This window comes from Gorilla gorilla, chromosome 4 (assembly GCF_029281585.2).
Source record: "Gorilla gorilla gorilla isolate KB3781 chromosome 4, NHGRI_mGorGor1-v2.1_pri, whole genome shotgun sequence".
NCBI classification, from domain to species: domain Eukaryota; kingdom Metazoa; phylum Chordata; class Mammalia; order Primates; family Hominidae; genus Gorilla; species Gorilla gorilla.
In genome coordinates this window covers 167326610-167344181 of record NC_073228.2, presented here as the reverse complement: position 1 = coordinate 167344181, position 17572 = coordinate 167326610, and the positions used below count along the sequence as shown (strand labels likewise).

At 38.4% G+C, this 17572-nt stretch overlaps 1 protein-coding gene across 2 annotated transcripts; it reads right to left on the bottom strand.

The window, feature by feature from the left end:
* Positions 1-861: 861 nt before the first annotated feature.
* Positions 862-17293, bottom strand: MAT2B (methionine adenosyltransferase 2 non-catalytic beta subunit). Of its 2 annotated transcripts, none has more exons than XM_004042958.4 (7): positions 16807-17293; positions 8044-8238; positions 6575-6689; positions 6250-6402; positions 3542-3735; positions 2576-2689; positions 862-1991 (listed from the first exon to the last, which is right to left on the bottom strand). In XM_004042958.4, the coding sequence occupies exons 1-7, from the start codon at positions 16834-16836 to the stop codon at positions 1821-1823; spliced, it is 972 nt and encodes a 323-aa protein (XP_004043006.1). In that variant the 5' UTR covers positions 16837-17293; the 3' UTR covers positions 862-1820. The 2 variants fall into 2 exon arrangements, with proteins under 2 accessions (XP_004043006.1, XP_004043005.1); XM_004042957.3 differs by lacking the exon at positions 16807-17293 and adding an exon at positions 14483-14702.
* Positions 17294-17572: the final 279 nt, after the last annotated feature.

Genomic DNA, 17572 nt, shown 5'->3' with positions numbered 1-17572 from the left:
CTGGGAAACATTTAAAAATAAATTAATAGGCCTCAATTCCCAAAATTTATTTCAGTAATCCCAGGGTAGGACTCAGGTATCAGTAAAATTTCCCCAGTTAATTTCCTCAGCCTACTCAACATGAAGATAAGAATAAAGAACTTGATTATGATCCAGGCCAGGTGCAGTGGCTCACACCTGTAGTGCCAGCACTTTGGGAGGCCGAGGCGGGTGGATTGCTTGAGGGCAGGAGTTTGAGACCAGCCTAGCCAAGATGACAAAACCTCATTTCTACTAAAAATACAAAACTCAGCTGGGCGTGGTGGCGGGTGCCTGTAATCGGGTGCCTGTAATCGCAGCTACTCGAGTGGCTGAGGGAGGAGAATTGCTTGAACCCAGGAGGCGGAGGTTGCAGTGAGCTGAGAATGCACCACTGTACTCCAGCCTATGCGACAGAGCGAGACCTTGTCTAAAAAAAAAAAAAAAATTTATGATAATCTACTTCCACTTTATGAATAGTAAATATATTTTCCCTTCCTTGAGATTTTCTTAATAACATTTTATTTTCTCTAGGCTACTTTAAGAATACAGTATATAATACACAGAAGACAGAAATATGTTAAATGACTATGTTTATCAGTAAGGCTTCTGGTCAACAGCAGGTTTTTACTAATTAAGTATTTGGGGAGTCCAGAGTTATAGTGGATTTTAGACTGTGCAAGGTTGATACCCCAAACCCACACTGTTCAAGGGTCAACTGTATAATGTAACAAGATTATATAGCTATTAATTTTTAGTTAAAAACAAATCTGTTCGCACAAATAGATACAGTAATTGTAACATTCTAGGATGGGGTGGTAAGTTAACATTCTGGATCAAGTGTTAATTTTATTGTGTTTTATTTCAATACATATTAAACTATATTCTTTTGTATGTATCAGATGTTACATCAGAAGAATGTAATTTTTAAAAATTAAAGCAACAAAAGAACAATTAGTTTAGAAGTTTGGTCCTTACATTTAAAAAGAGAAGTAAATACAAGAAAACTAAGCATTACATGCCAGCAGTACACATTTATTATTATTCATGAATGGTGAAAAGACTTACAAGGCCCATTATTATGAGTATAACCACACATATGAAATATCACTTAGCGGCAACATGGGATGAAAAGGACAGTTATATATTTATATTAAAAAAATACACGTTTGCATTCAATGTTTGCCTAGAAAAAAAATACATGTACACACGCTCTTTCAAGTGCTCCCCATAAACTGCTATAAAAGCAGGAGGCATCAAGCTGTAGAAGTTCCAATATACATAACATGTTGAAGTATCTCAAGCATAAAAACTGTACGTAACTTGCAAAAATAAAGTTCCTTTCTTCAAACATTTTGATCTGAGCTCAGGCAAAGCAAATAATGAACACCAATGATTTTTATACTATTTCACACAATTTAAAATAATCAACATGAAAAGGTCAACAGCTTCAAAAATCCTGAAAATATGGAGGTTACGAGAATGAACAATTTCATCTGAAAAGTCTACAGCAGATCTGCTTCATCCTGACTCTCAAATATTTAAGGATCATAATTTACTATACTCAAACTCCAAGTTTAGCCAGGACAAACAAAATGATAAAAAGAAAAATTACTGCAAACAGGGCATGACTGCCCTTTAGTTTCTTTAGACAATTTCACTAGTGCAAGAGCATCATTTACCTGAAAGATCCTAAGAGTCACAATTAAAGTACTCATACAAAACTATTTCCTTTGTTCTTTAAAAAGTGCCACATACTATACTTTTCATTTAAAAAAAAAAAAGAACCCAACACAAATAAACTAATGAAAGACCGTTTGTCTCCATCTCTTGTCAATGAGGAAAGGCCAAAGTGATTCTTTGATTCCAATTCGAAATGGTGTTCGTTGGCCAATGCCCAAGGTCTCCAATTTGGAGCAGTCAAGCTGAGCATTTCTTGGACGTTGTGCTCCTAGGACAGGGCTGTCAGTAATCTTTAAAGAAAGATAAACACAAAAAAATCAAAAGTAAGTGAAAGGCTGTATTTTGAGGGCTTTGTTCCCCCTGACCTTTTTTTTAATATGTATATATTTTTAAACAGAGATGAGATCTCCCTCCATTGCCCAGGCTAGTCTCAAATTCCTGGGCTCAAGGGATCCTCCTGCGTCAGCCTCCCAGTGTTGGGATTACAGGCATGAGCCATTCCTGGGCTCAAGGGATCCTCCTGTGTCAGCCTCCCAAAGTGTTGGGATTACAGGCATGAGCCATTGTGCCTGGCCATTTTGAGGTTTTATATTTGCTACTTATTTTTGCTCTTAGTGTAAGAAATCTGATTTGATCATCCCTGGAAAAATAAACCAAATGCCTGTCATGATCAAGACAATAATACATTTTCTACAAACTTCAATACTCATGATCTTCTCTACAGATGATAATTTAGAGAAAAGTAGCACTATGAACAGCCAGCATACAAGCAAAGTTCACTTTGATTAGTACTGAGAAATGAAGTTACCCAACACAGCAATAATATATACCATAGCAATGGATCTAAAGAAGGTTTTTACAGCCATGTACTTACAGGTCTTAAGTGACTGCTGGGGAGGTTGAAGGCATCTGCAATTGCACATGCCATTTCATACTTAGTCATCTGTTCATTGCCAGACCAGTGAAAGGTTCCCTTAATTGATGGATCCTAAGAACGATGACACAATAAATTCAATAGTTTCAGCTTTTTGAGCTGAGTAGAATAATAGGTTTGACCAAAAAGCTTACTTAAAATAAGGTCCAGGAACTAAAAGGCAACTCTCTTTTTCTGGAAAGGTCTCCACAAGATATCTAAAATCAAATTCCTACTAATACTCTTAGCAAAACACTTAAAAGAGCAATTTCTAGAATTTAAACCTTAAGAATTTTTAAAATCAAAAAAAGGCTCCAATTTTACTTAATTAGTGGGAATATAAAAAAGCATTACAAATTTTTATGAAAACAGTATAATTTAATGAGTATTTTTAATTATCCCAAGCTACAACAAAAACTTAATAGAACCATTTTTCAAGCTGAGCTAAACTTTCTTAAATATTGTCATGTTATATATTACAAAATATAATTCTCATATATTAAAAAACTGTGGTCATCCTATTAATATTCTAAACTAAATCAGTCTCATCTTTCTTTGTATGGATATTATATTTAATACCAACTTTTTCAAATGTGCTGGGATTACAGGTGTGAGCCATCACGCCCAGCCCCCAAAGAGTACCTTCTTAAAAGACCTTAGATGATTATTTTGAAGTTTCCTAACACTTTGCAATAAAAGAAATGATGGAATCTATAGTACATAAGAAATAAATTCAAACAGAAGAGCATAATATTTTTATTCTTCATGAACACAGTGTATATGTAAACTACTTTTGTTTGGTCTCCTAGTTTTAAAAAAGCACTTTTGGCTTTCACTCAGTAACACTCCAAGTACAGCTATGAAAGTTCAAGCATGGAAAAGACAAAGCGGACCTTCGCTAAGACAGGACTCAGGAATCCTTCTTACCAGCATTCTCTTCTCTGCTAGCTGCCGGCACACAGTGGCCACATCTTTGACATGTGTGGGGAACCTCTGCTGCCAGTGATCCATGTTTGCTGACTTGTTGCTGAACTGCACTTTATCAAACATAATAGTCACAGCACTTTCTTCGAGCTTTTCAACTTCCCCATACAGAATAGGAATCCTCAAAACAGCAGCTCCTAGAGAAGAACAAAAGCAAATAATTTAAAGCTGACTGGTTCTTAAATTTTGATGTAAGATACAAGGGTGTGGATTTAAATAATATGAAAGTAGAAACCTTGCCTTTTAATTAAAATATACCAAAATGACACAGCTCACTTGTGACAATGCAATGTAAAAATATTCAAGGCCAGGCACAGTGACTCATGCCTATAATGCTAGCACTTTGGGAGGCCAAGGCAGAAGGATCGCTTGAAGCCAGGAGTTCAAGATCAGCCCGGGCATCATAGCAAAACTCCGTCTCTACGAAAAATTAAAATGAAAATTAGCTGGGCGTGGTGGCACATGCCTGTAGTCCCAGCTACTTGGGAGGCTGAGTAAGGCAAAAGGATCTCTTGAGCCTGAAGTTCAAGGTTGCAATGAGCTATGACTGCACCACTGTACTCCAGCCTGGGCAACAGAGTGAGACCTTGCCTCAAAAATAAAATTAAAAACAGTCAAAGGCTGAGTGCGGTGGGGCTCATGACTGTAATTCCAGCACTTGGGAGTCCAAGGCAGGAGGACTACTTGAGCCCAGGAGTTCGAGACCAGCGTGGATAACACAGTGAGACCTCGTCTCTACAAAATGTAAAAAAATTAGCCGTTCGTGGTGGGAGGATTGCTTAAGCCAAGGAGGTCAAGGCTATAGTGAGCTGTGTTCACCCTACTGCACTCCAGCCCAGGCGACTGAGACCCTGTCTCAAAAAAAAAAAAAAAAAAAAGGCAAAACCACATTCGTTAAGTATCTTGTCATTTGGACTAGTTTTTTTTATATATATATAAATCCTACATTAATATAATCATTAAAAATAAAACATCATGACAACTAAATGTAATGAATAGTCTTTGACTGGATGCTAGATTAAAAAATAAAAGCAATAAAGGACATTTTTGGCATAAATGAGAAAATTCCTAAATAGATTTGTATTTGATTACAGTACCATATTAATGTTAAGTTTCCAAATGTATGATAACTGCACTGTAATTATGTGAAGAACATTCTTCTTGTTAGAAGATAAAAGAAAGGTGAAGTATTTGGAGATTAAATTCAACTAATTATCAATGTGTCTGGCAAAAGCAAACATATAAAACAAATGTGACAAAACATTAACAATTTGTGAATCTATGTGAAGGGTATATGAGTGTTCACATTAGTTTTACAACCACTCATTAATATTTAGATTTTATAATGGTCCCTGCTGATGGTATACAATAGTTAACACTTTAACTGCAAATCAAACATTTTCTTTTAAATTATATGACAAGAGAACTTAGAAACTGCTATGGTTTGAATGTTTTTGTCCTCTCCAAAAATTCATGTTGAAACTTAATCCACGAAGCAACAGTGTTGGGAGGTGGGGCATTTTGGGAGGTGTTTAGGTGGTCATCAGCACTCTGCTCTTATGAATGGATTAATGCCATTATAAAAGGGCTTGAAGGAAGGAGCACATCCCTTTCTGCTCTTCTGCCGTGAGAACACAGCATTCCTCCCCTCCAGAGGACCAGAAAGACCCTCACCTTGATCTTGGACTTCTCAGCCTCTAGAACTGTGTGAAATAAATTTCTGTTCTTTATAAATTACTGAGTTGTTGGTATTCTGTTATAGCAGCACGAAATAAACTAAGACAAATGTATTCAAGGATGATTTCAACAGAATAATTTATAATATAAGAAAACTTTTTGAAAAACTAAATGTCCATTAGTAAGGTATTCTATACTAGGGCTGCTTCTCAAGGCCATAGTACAGTCTAACGCAGTAGTTTTAGTGCAGGGGACCATTAAATTAAGTACTATGCAGCCACTGATAGGAGTAAGACATCCCAGAGTAGGTTCCACGTGTACTGAAATGCAAAGATGTTGAGGGAAAAAAAAAAACAGGTTGTGAAACAACATGCATACATTTTTTGAAAATATATAAAAATGCTTCCACACTTAACCATATTTGGTGTTTATCTCCCTGAGGCACCATTTATGAGAACTTTTGTTCTTAGTAATTTTACATTTTTTCTAAGGAGTGTATACTTTTTATATATGGAGATGTGTATTATACACAAACTCACATACAGGAAAAAAGAAACACCATACATAGAATGTTAATACATACGACATACATATAACAGAATACATAAAAACAAAATACATACACATGTAACACAGTAACATACATATAACAGAATACATAAACAGAATATCTCACTCTAAGAGAAATTATACTGCCCTGTTTTTTGAAAATGAGTTACAAAAGCTTGTATTACCTGACTTGTTTTCTATGTGTAAAGATGAATATGTAAACACTGATAGTGGAAACTGTCTTGAAGGATTCACAAAGTAGTTATCTCTTAGAATTTTTTATTTTCTTTATTAACTATATTCTAATTTTTCTCTAATGATTCATATTCATTGACTTTTTAAATTTAAAAACATATATATGTATATGTATAAATGATTTTTAAAGTCTTCAAAAACAATCAGGGGCTAAAGAGATTATGTCTTACCTAGATTGTTCTCCAGGACAGCCTTTTCTCCATCTAATTTTGTTTTGCCATACAAATTTAGGGGAGCTGGTATGTCTTCCTCTCTGTAAGGTGGATTTGTTCCATCAAATACATAATCTGAGCTAATGTAGATGAGAAATGCTCCAACAGCAGCTACAAGAAAAGAAGACACGTCTATTAAATGTTTACATGACATTACTCTTTCATGGAATTTAGAATGGTTTTTCATGATATATAAAAACAAATAACCATCTACAAAACTTTAATTTCTAAAAACTCAGCAATCATTTAATATTTTATGAAAATTTTATAAAGTCATCATTACCTGCTTCCTTTGCTAAATTCCCAGAAGCATCCACATTAAGTTGAGAGGCAGCATCTGGCTGATTTTCTACAACATCTGGTCTTCTCTCTGCTGCACAATGTACTATAACATGGGGCTAGAAGTTAAGCATTGACGTATTTTTAACTCAAAATAAAATGAAAGAGGTATTACAGCCTTCTTAAAGTTAATTCAGAGAAAAATGTGAAGTCAACATTCTTTCAACTAAGAATAAATCATTGTAATTTCTAATGTAGTTTTGTCATGCTGCTTCTTTTCCCCGCAAGGTTCAAACTTAAAATATTTATAGACACTGAAAAGAGTATTTCATAATATGCAGACACAAACCAGGAAAAAAACTGTCAACAACTGTATTTCTACTCTGGTGTGATGGTTCATGCATGTAATCCCAACACTTTGGGAGGCTGAGGTGAGACAATGCTTGAGGCCAGGAGTTCAAGATAAGACTAGGCAACATAGTGGTTGGTACTCAATCTCTACAAAAAAATTTAAAAATCAGCCAGTCGTGGTGGCATGAGCCTGTAGTTCTAACTGTTGTGGAGGCCGAGGCAGAAGGATCACTTGAGCCAAGGAATTCAAGGCTACAGTGGGCTGTGATTGATCTACCGTACTTCACCCTGGGCTACAGAGTGAGACCCTGTCTGAAAATAAAACAACCATGTTTCTAGGCTGGGCGCGGTGGCTCAAATCTGTAATCCCAGCACTTTGGAAGGCTGAGGTGGGTGGATCACGTGAGGTCAGGAGTTCAAGACCAGCCTGGCCAACATGGCGAAACCCCATCTCTACTAGAAATACAACAATTAGCCAGGTGTGGTTGCGCACGCCTGTAGTCTCAGGTACTCAGGAAGCTTAGGTAGGAGAATTGCTTGAACCCTGGGAGGCGGAGGCTGCAGTGAGCTCAACTGCACCACTGCACTCCAGCCTGGGCAACAAACCAAGATTACGTCTCAAAGACAAGAACAAAACAGAAGTGTTTCTAAATCAAAACAAGTTTTATCCCCCAGTTTGGACAAGAGGAAAGAGCTATCATTTATGCAATTGACATGATTTAAATATCTAATAAATCCATGTCAAAGGGAGAATAGTATCAATGATACCGAAAATCTCTCTGAGCCTGCTTCCTCAGCTCTAAAATGAAAATAACTATTTTGCAGTGTTGTGAGGTTTACAGTAACATTTGAAAACCATTTGCAGAGAAAGTATTACTTAGAAGGCACTCTATAAACATAAGCATTTTATAAAATGCCTCATATTTGTCTTTGTCAACGTGTCAAAATTTAACTTTAAGGTTTACATATACCATGTCATGCTAAATGAAAAAAATGCTACTGCATAATACAGCTTTAGAGCTTTCAAACATAGTAATTTCCTTGAGAGCAAGGATAGTTTCTGTATCATCCAGACAATTCTTAATATTGTTCATGTATATCTTAAAATAACCTAAATCATACCTGAAAATCATGAATGATGTGATGAACTGCATTAGAATCCAATAGATTAACCTGTTCAAATTTTGGTCTTGCTCTTCTGAAACCACAGCCAACAGCATGCCAATTATTCTGCTGAAATTCTTTGTGTACAGCTCTGCCAAGAAGCCCAGTGGCACCAGTAACCAGAACCCTCCTATTAGGGATGTTAACTTCCTCCTAAAAGGTGAAGGCGGAAAGAAAGAGTTACTGACTTTGAAAATAGTTCTCTCAAATATATTAGTCACCATCGTTGTTCCCTAAATGTCTTAATTCTACGTATTTTGACTCATGTCCCATATCTGCAAGCCAATTCTAAAGTTAAGTTAGGGCCAGGCACCAGGCTCACGCCTGTAATTCCAACACTTTGGGAATGCGAGGCAGGCAGCTCTGCTGAGCCCAGGAACTTGAGACCAGCCTGGGTAACATAATGAGACCCATCTCAATACAAAAAAAAAGTAAAAATACACTTTGTATTTATAAAAATAAATTTTTAAAATAAAAAAAGCAGAAAACACAACTTTAAAATGTAATAAATAAAGTTAGAACAATGATTAATCAAACCATATAAAAAACTGTATCACTTAAGAAAAAGCTTTTGCCAGGCATGGTGGCCCATGCCTTTAATCCCAGCACTTTGCGAGGCCAAGGCAGGTGGATCACTTGAGCCCAGGAGTTCGAGACCAGCCTAGGCAACATGGTGAAACCCCGTCCTTCCAAAAAAAAAAAAAAGCAAAAATTAGCTGAGCTACAGGTGGTGTATGCCTGTAGTCCTAGCTACTTGGGAGGCTGGGGTGGGAGGATCAAGAGCCTGGGAGGCCAAGGCTGTAATAAGCAGAGATCATGACATGCACTCCAGTCTGGGGGACAGAGTGAGACCCTATTTCAAAAAAAAAAATTTTTTTTAATTAAAAAAGTTATAATAATCTTACCCAAGGAAAGGAACACAAGATGATATGCAAGGAATTATGTAGATTTATATTTCCTATGTTAACAGAAAATTCTATTTATGATTGATAATACCCAAATGAGTTAGTAAACAGCAACTTTTTTTATACTTTTGCTCCAAGTACCTAAATAGTAAATAACAACATTACATTCTTCAGTTTATAAGACTTTACAATTTGTCTTGCTCCTATAGATACGACTGAAGGTGCTCTTTGAGTCTCTAGAGAGAAATGTGTTTTAAGTTTACCTATTTTAAGGCCTGATTAGTATTTGCGTCAAATCTGCCAATATATTTACAAGCTGACATTTCTGGTCTTCAGATTTTAATCCCAAATGTTCTTTCAAGTCTCAATGATTTATCATATTTTGATGGACCCAAGGTAGAGAATTAATCAACATTTCAAAGGAATATATGAGGAGGAAAAAAAACTTGGTCCTTACAACACTTATATGCTTTCTAAGTTTAACCAAATTGGTAAATGTTCCTTAGTTAACCCAAAATTTACCTACATAGAAGAGTTAAAATTGGACAGGTGCAGTGGTTCATGCCTGTAATCGCAGCACTTTGGGAGGCCGAGCTGGGCAGATCACCTGAGGTCAGGAGTTCAAGACCAGCCTGGCCAACATGGTGAAACCCCATCTCTTCTAAAAATACAAAAAAATTAGCCAGGCATGGTTGCGGGTGCCTGTAATCCCAGCTACTCGGGAGGCGAGGCGGGAGAACTGCTTGAACCCAGGAGGCGGAGGTTGCAATGAGCCAAGATGGCACCACTGCACTCCAGCCTGGGTAACAAGAGCAAGACTACATCTCAAAAAAAAAAAAAAAAGCTAAAATTAATAAACACAAAGGATAAGAAAAAATATTTTAAGCTCATCTGTGTTGCTACTGTGAAACAAATAAATTCTTACACACAGAAATGAAAAAGAACCACTATTTAGGAAAAAATTTAAATTCTATGTTTCCAAGCATAGTTCCAAAAATGTCCCTTCTTCCCAAGATGGGTAACACCAAGTTTCCAACCAGGATCTTGAATAAAGTCAACTTTTACTATTAAAAACAAACCAGTTATTTTATCTCAAGAGTTGTTATAATCACCTAATTCTGGGCTGTCAAAATCTTTAAATACATATACAATAACCAAAGACCTTTTAAAGCCCTTAGCTCAACTAAATTACTTAGCCGAATACATACTTTTTTTTAAAAGACACCAAAATCAAGTATTTCTAGCAATCAAAAACGTAAAATGAAAAGACCAACAGGGAAAGATAATATAAAGGTAAATTCTTAGGATTATTTTTCCTTAGTTCAACCAATTTCAAGACATTTTAAAAGTTGAAAGCAATTTCATTCAGGCTGTGTTGCAAAACTTGGCTCTAAACCAACTGATCTATGAAAACAAGGATTTCAGCCAACAAAATATTTTCTTTGAAATTTGGCAAGAAAACAGCTCTACAAAGATTGAACTGTAAAGAGGAGAAAACATGCCAAGTCTAGTACAGATACAATCAGAGAAAACAATTTACACAGGATAAATACGGTAAAGATTCCTGAAAAAATACTCTAAAAGAGAGATAATTTGGTTTCTTCTGAGTTTCTCACTTTTTACTTCACTCTACGGAAGCAAAGGAACAGGTAACAGTTCCTAAGGTCAGTGGTTCTCATGCTTCAGTGTGGATCAGAATCACCTGGAGGGCTTTTAGATCACAAAGGTCTGGGGTGGGGCTTGATAATTTGCATTCCCAACAAGTTCCAACAAGTGATGCTGATCATCGTGATTTGGAGACCGCACTTAGAGGACCAGTGTACTCTCGAACTCCAGGAAAGTTCAAAGCTTTCATAAAAATCCGTTTCTCTTACACAAGCAAAACAAAGAGTGCCATCTACCTTTCTCAAAATGACAACAGTATCTTTCCCCCTTAAAAAGGAAAACTTGAAATAGAAGCCAAAGCATTATACAATCCACAAAAGTTACTGAACAATGAATTAAGATCTGTGTACTTCACTGATTCTGTGAAGTACACTTGTTTCATTTTAACATCTGTTAAATGAATTTTTTAAAAAATCTTATGAATCGTCACAGTTTTGCAGTATTTTTTGCTAACTTAATGCAGCTTAAGTAAGAGCCCAGATGATCTTCTTATAATTAAGAGCTTCTTGGAGTTGATGCAGTGTTAAGTATAGAGAAGAACAAGGCTCTTTAGGGAATATAATACCTTAACGTAAAAAAGGAAGTGGAGTTGTATGAGAAAATGCAACTTTATATCCTTATACCCCTGGGTTACTATGTAAGGCCTCCAGTACGCCCGGCCTATAACATGTTAATTTTCAAATAGAATGTTGTGCAGTATCATTTCCATTTCAGTAAATGCTTGCACTTCTGATCGTCACTCTTAATAAAAATCTTGAGCACTGACACCTGACTGCTGGGTACTGTACACTGTTTCATATTTTTTTCTAGGTAATTTTAGGTAATGTAAGCTACTCGGGAGGCTGAGGCAGGAGAATCGATCGAACCCAGGAGGCGGAGGTTGTAGTGAGCCGAGATCGCACAACTGCACTCCAGCCTGGGGGACACGAGCTAGACTTCATCTCAAAAAAACAAACAAACAAAAAAAACCAAAAAAAAGAAAACTAACATGTTATATAAGTATACAATCATAGTTGTTTTTGTTTTTTTAATAGCAGTTTGAGACCGGGTGCCAGGGCTCACGCCTGTAATCCCAGCACTTTGGGAGGCCAAGGTGGACCAACCACTTGAGGTCAGGGGTTCAAAACCAGCCTGGCCAACATGGTGAAACGCTATCTCTACCAAAAATAGAAAAACTAGTCGGGCATGGTGGTGGGCGCCTATAATCTCAGCTACTTGGGAGGCTGAGGCAGGAGAATCGCTTGAACTCTGGAGGCAGAGGTTGCAGTGAGCAGAGATTGAGCCACTGCACTTCAGACTGGGTGAAAGAGCAAGAGGAAAAAAAAGAAAACAAAAAAACCCAGCAGCTTGTTAGAAAAGATATTATTTCCAAAGAGAGTAACAAGAAGTCCAGTGTTAAATGTTTTGTCTATAGTAAAAGAGAAAAAGCTGGAACCAGAACCTGAGTCTTGCTTCTCTGGTCAAGTCAAATACACTGCATTTTGTCTCAATCCTGTGAACTAATATTTGGTTTCATCAATGATTAAAGTTTTATCTGTTCTGCCACAAATTGGTGTTTAGAAGTTATTCTATCTCTATTGATCTAATTCCTCATTGGTAAATGGGGAAGGCATTTAGACAAAATGACTAAGGCTCTTTCAGCTTTAAAGTTCTACATTTCTAACATTTTCCATATTATCCCTACCACGAGGAGTCCGAATAGTTTCGTTTACTTAAACAAGGTAACTTTTCCTCTGAATATGCATTACTCCGAAATTTAACATATGCCAAACAAATATCTCTGTTTTTGAGCTTCTATATAAGCAATACTCTGCCTTTTACACTGTTTTGTTGAGGCTTTTTGGTTTGTTCTTTAGAAAAAGAAATATCCCTCTAAAAACTACTTTGGACCTGCACTCCATAAATTATTTTAGTTGTTGTGCACAAGGAAGAAATGTCTAAACACTTTAAGAAAGTCAGAACGAAAGAATAAAATGCTATCTAGTTCACTCAAGGCACAATAAAGAGTTGATAATACTTTGCCTGAAGTCTACTTTTTCTCAATTTTTATTATATGGGGGAAAGTAGATCTACTATCAGTTTAAGTTACTCTAAACGTATCTGCCTCTTATTGTCTAAACTCTGAAGCACGGAATTCAATCACTCCAAGGGACCAGATTTATGAACACCAAAAAAACATTTCTTGAAAAATTAAGTACATATAAATAAATGTTCTTATTATCCTATCTAATCGAATGATACCAAATTGTATAGGTAATGGGAGATATATGGCTCCTTCCAAATGGTCCAACACAGTACTCTGGGACAGTGATTTCTACTTTAGCACACCTGCATTAATGTCTACTAAAAATGTTCTAGAAAAGTAAAGAATGGAATACTACTAGTATGTGGTTTTCCTAAATTTCAGTGGTAAATACCTTGTCGTCTTAGGAAACTTTAAAACTTGGCACAGTTCCATGTTTAATTTTTTAATTCCCCAGAAACAGACCCTTAACATTACTGGGCTTTACTTTTTAAGATTCTCTGACTACTTAGGTGGGATTGGTCTAACTCCTACTGCGAGGCTACTGTGCTCCACAGACAGTACTACTAACAAGAACCACTCCAGGCTGCTTCTCTAACATTAACTATGAGACAGTTCTCGTTCTCATGAGTCAGTAAGCTTTAATTCTACAGGTTTTGAGAGCAGTAAGTCTGTGCCAAGCTCTTCGTTGTTTCATTTTTAATGAAGGAAAACACGAAAAGCTATTTTCATTTTTATACTGAACTTCTTTTTGTGAAAGTAGATTAAGCTTTATATGCACACGTACATATACAAATGCATACATATAAATGTAAACGTATGTAACATGCATTCAGCACGGTCTGGAGGACCTAGGAACATAGAGGTTTAACAGACCATTTATCCTAACTTTACCCTCAAAGAACCAAAGTGATTTGAAAACCCTAAGTAAATTTGGAAGCATGAAAACTTTGCATTAACAGAAACAGCCATCTCCTGTATTCTCTATTCTCTCCAAAAGACATGGTCTGGGCATTAGTAGTGTTCTTATCCCCAGGGTTGGATATGTTCGGTGGACAGATTAATGCTGGAGGCCCTTAAGTGGAATGGAGCAGGATGGGACGGGGGCGCGGGGGGCACCAGAGATGGATCTTCCAATCATCACCATAATCTTCCTTCAGGGAAACTCCGTAGTGGTTCAAAGCCCAAGACAGTCACACAAACCTGTATCTGAATTCCAGGCTCCAACCTTACGGAATGAACCTGGGCCAATGTCTCACCCTCTATGCCTGTTTTCTCGTCTACAAAATGAGGCAATATCAAGTATCTCACAGTGGAGGATTAAAGTAATGCCCGTCAAGTGCATAACATACTGCTGAGAACGTAAGAGTTCAATAAGTTGTCATCTCCAGCACTGTTATTTGTAAGAAGTCACCTTTTCCTGTTCTTTCTCAAACCTACGAACTTGTAAGATCGAGAAATACGAACCAAAGATGAATAAACGGGGAAAACCAAAATCAAAACAAACAATTCTGAAAAACCTCTTCGTCCTCAGGAGCAGAGACAGAACTCGAAAGTAAAACCTCCACCTACTTGCTTCCTGCCGCAGTGGCTGGAAGAAAAAAACACTGACCCGTGTGCGCTGAGATAAACAAACTCGGTGGCGCCCCCCTCGGATCCGGGGCTGGGAGGTTGGCGGTGAGACCACTCCCGGCCGGAGGCTCTGACCCGGGCGGAATACGCCTAGAAAGCCGCCCGAGCCCCGGTGGCTCGTCCCCCTCGGCGCCCCCGCTCCCACCGGAGACGCCCAGGCCGACTCCCTCACCTCCACCAGCCGGCAGCTCCCGGGAACAAAGTGTATAGAGAGCTCTTTCTCCCGCCCCACCATGCCCGCCGTCTTCACGCCGCAGCCTCAGCGGCCGCCACCTCCTCCAACCCAGGATCGACGCGGGCCTCAGCTCAGACGCCCTCGGCCCGCCTCCCCTAGGCCCAGAACGACCCCGCTCGCCGCTTCCGGCTTCCGCTGCCATAGCCGCGCCCGTTGATTGGCCACGCTCCGCCGACGCCCCAGAAAGAGGGCGGGTACGCGCGGTCCGCCCCCAGCCCACGCGCCGATGCTTAAAGCGACACACAAAAGAAAGGCCCTGACCTTAGGCGGTGAATTCAGGTTTTGTTTTGGAGATTTTATTTGTGTGCTTTTTATTCTACTTTTTTTCTTTTTTTTCTTGACTCGGGAAAAGATTGAAGTGGATCGCCTTGAGTTTCAAGTTTGCAGACTGCGCAGTGCATGAGGATCGACTGAGCAATATAAAAAGTAGAATAAAAAGCATTTGAAAGTCATGGGGGGCGGGGGCGGAGGTGGGTAGAGCATAATGTACACATCTCTAGAGCCCTAGGTGGGGGTTTTGAAAGATTTAGAAAAAGACAAGGAATAAAAATAAAAGGGTTGGCGTCTGAGCCATTTGTCTTCCTGGGATGCTTAAAAAAAGAAAAAACCTGTGTGTGAGATTTCAAAAATGTAAAACTATTTTTAACTAATTAAAAATAAAAAGTTGTGGAGGGAAGGAAGATGAACTACTTAGGTACCTCTTCAAAACGCAGATCCTTGGACTTTACCCATAATTACAGAACAAGAAACGAGCCCGGGGTCCGACTTCTTAATGGGTTTAACCAGAATCAAGCCCACCCTTTAAGAAACACCGCCTTGGGGATTGCAGGATTGGGCCACACGAGCCCAGCCTTGGTGAGCACCGAGAATTTAAGCAGCAGCGTGTAAGGCTGGGCGTTCTACCACCTTTTAAAAGTTAATCAGCCCTAAGTGCTGATGCCGACTTATTTCCCTTCCAGTTAAAAACCGCAAAAAGTCCTCAGCCGGGCTGGACGCCTGTGAAATTGATGCAGAAAGTAAACCCTGGCACAGGCCGTGTAGGATTTGCCAACTTTGCACCGAACAGTCCAAGGGTTCTTGTGTGCCCAGGATAGCAAGCTCTAAACGTCGTCCACAAACGTGACCACTGTCTGGATTTTCCTAGGGCCTTTCCCCGACTCCTAAACCTTTTTGGTTTATTTTCAAACTAAAGACTAAGCAGCCTTTTAAAGAAGTTTTCCACGTCAGAACACCTTGACTTTCCTTCCTCCCCAACCCCCAACAAAAACTCATTTCCTTATTCGTGTAAACATAAAGTTTCTCTAGAACAGTAATCGAAGACAGCCTGAGGTTTCTTATGTTCCGATTTTTTTTTTAAACACAGGCTATTACTGTTCATCAGTTTGGCTTTATTTAGGGAATCCTTGAGGACTGCCCCAGCGCTAAACAAGCATAATCAGGGGACAACAAAGAAGAGGGCGGGAAGAGGGCCGGGGGAGCAGCCAAGATCATCTTACTACTTCTCTCTTAAAAACTGGGAATTCGGTTTAAAGTTTCTAGTCGCAACACGTGATGTAATCTTACCTTTCTATGGGAGAAAAGAAAATTAATTCTTCATTCTTCAACGTGAAGAAGGTTTAAGGGCAAGCATATGCAATTAGCATTCTGATTCTCAGAGCAGCCTAGTCTTGAGGAACAGAAAGAGTTTAACTTGGCTACTTTTGAAAATCTGACTTGATACTTTCCCCGTAAAAGTTGGGTACAGTTCTAGGGGCATATGTTTGGATATGGTTTTTAATCATTTTCTTTAATGATGGTAGGGTCTATGCGAATCAAACGCCATTCTTAACATAGACAATATACAACTTGGTGTGGTGGCTAAGTCTATACATTTAAAGAGAGCAGCCTGAAACTAAAAGTTATGTTAGCAGATTCAATTCATACAAAGACAAAGAACATCTGGAAAGGAACACACTACAGATAAAATCCTTATTTATGTAGAAACTTTATATACATAATTGCATTTAAAATGGTAAATGAAACTGCAATTCTGTATTGTCAGCTAATGAGACTTAGCTGAGCCCTTCATAACCTGGTTCTCCGGGTCAGTAACTAAAGTTGGCTTATTCTTCCATGTCCCGAGGTTATGTTTTAAGGAAATGAATGACTCCCGTTTCTATTTTCTTTACACAACAATTCTGGTTTTAGCAGGCGTTCACTGGAATGCTTTTAAAGCATCTCTTACTCTAGAATGCTTCATTTCTTGAATTGCTAGTTCTTACCTGCTCCATGTCCTCTGGCATTTCAGGCATGACTCCAGAATTATTTCAGGAGAGCAGATACGGGATGGGTCTTAGCCTCTGCCTTCTCTTGCTGGGTCTTTGTTCGCTTCTGCCTGCAGAGAGCGCAGGCACGCCAAAACGTGAGGAGCAGCTTCACTTGACCTTTTAAATTAGCATTTTGATTCCAATCCCGGAATCTCGTGCAGTTTTCCACATGGCAGTAAGCTGGTAGCTGATTCCCCGTGGTAGTCTCGAAAATACCCAATGAGAAGTTTCATGTTTAATTGCCAGTCAAGCCTGGGTCTATTTGCAAAACTATTTGGTAGAACTAACTACTTAACAAAAACAAAAACAAAAACGCAACAACTTCCTGTCAAGATTCCTTGTAGTTTTCTTTTGCAAAAGAAGAGTGAGCCACACTTTTGGAAAGCACACAGATCATGCAGTTGATTCCTGTTCTAAAAGGCACAGTTTTCTCATTTTATTTAGTTACACCTTATTGCAACAGATTATGTTTAGTAAAATTCTCCAGTGCTTTCCCTTCCCAGTGCTTTTAATTATTTCAAAGGAGAGTAAAAGGCAGTGGTGGTAACAGCACGCAAGAAGTAAAATGCAACGGGTCATTTCCATTAATGCTATGCTGCCCTCTGAGAAAATGGTAGATGGAGTGAGCGGCCTTAAGTTTCACAAAGCATTAAGGACTTCTAGATAAGTGATTTCCAAACCTGCCTGCACCACAGAACCTAAGGAACGAAATCATTCTCTG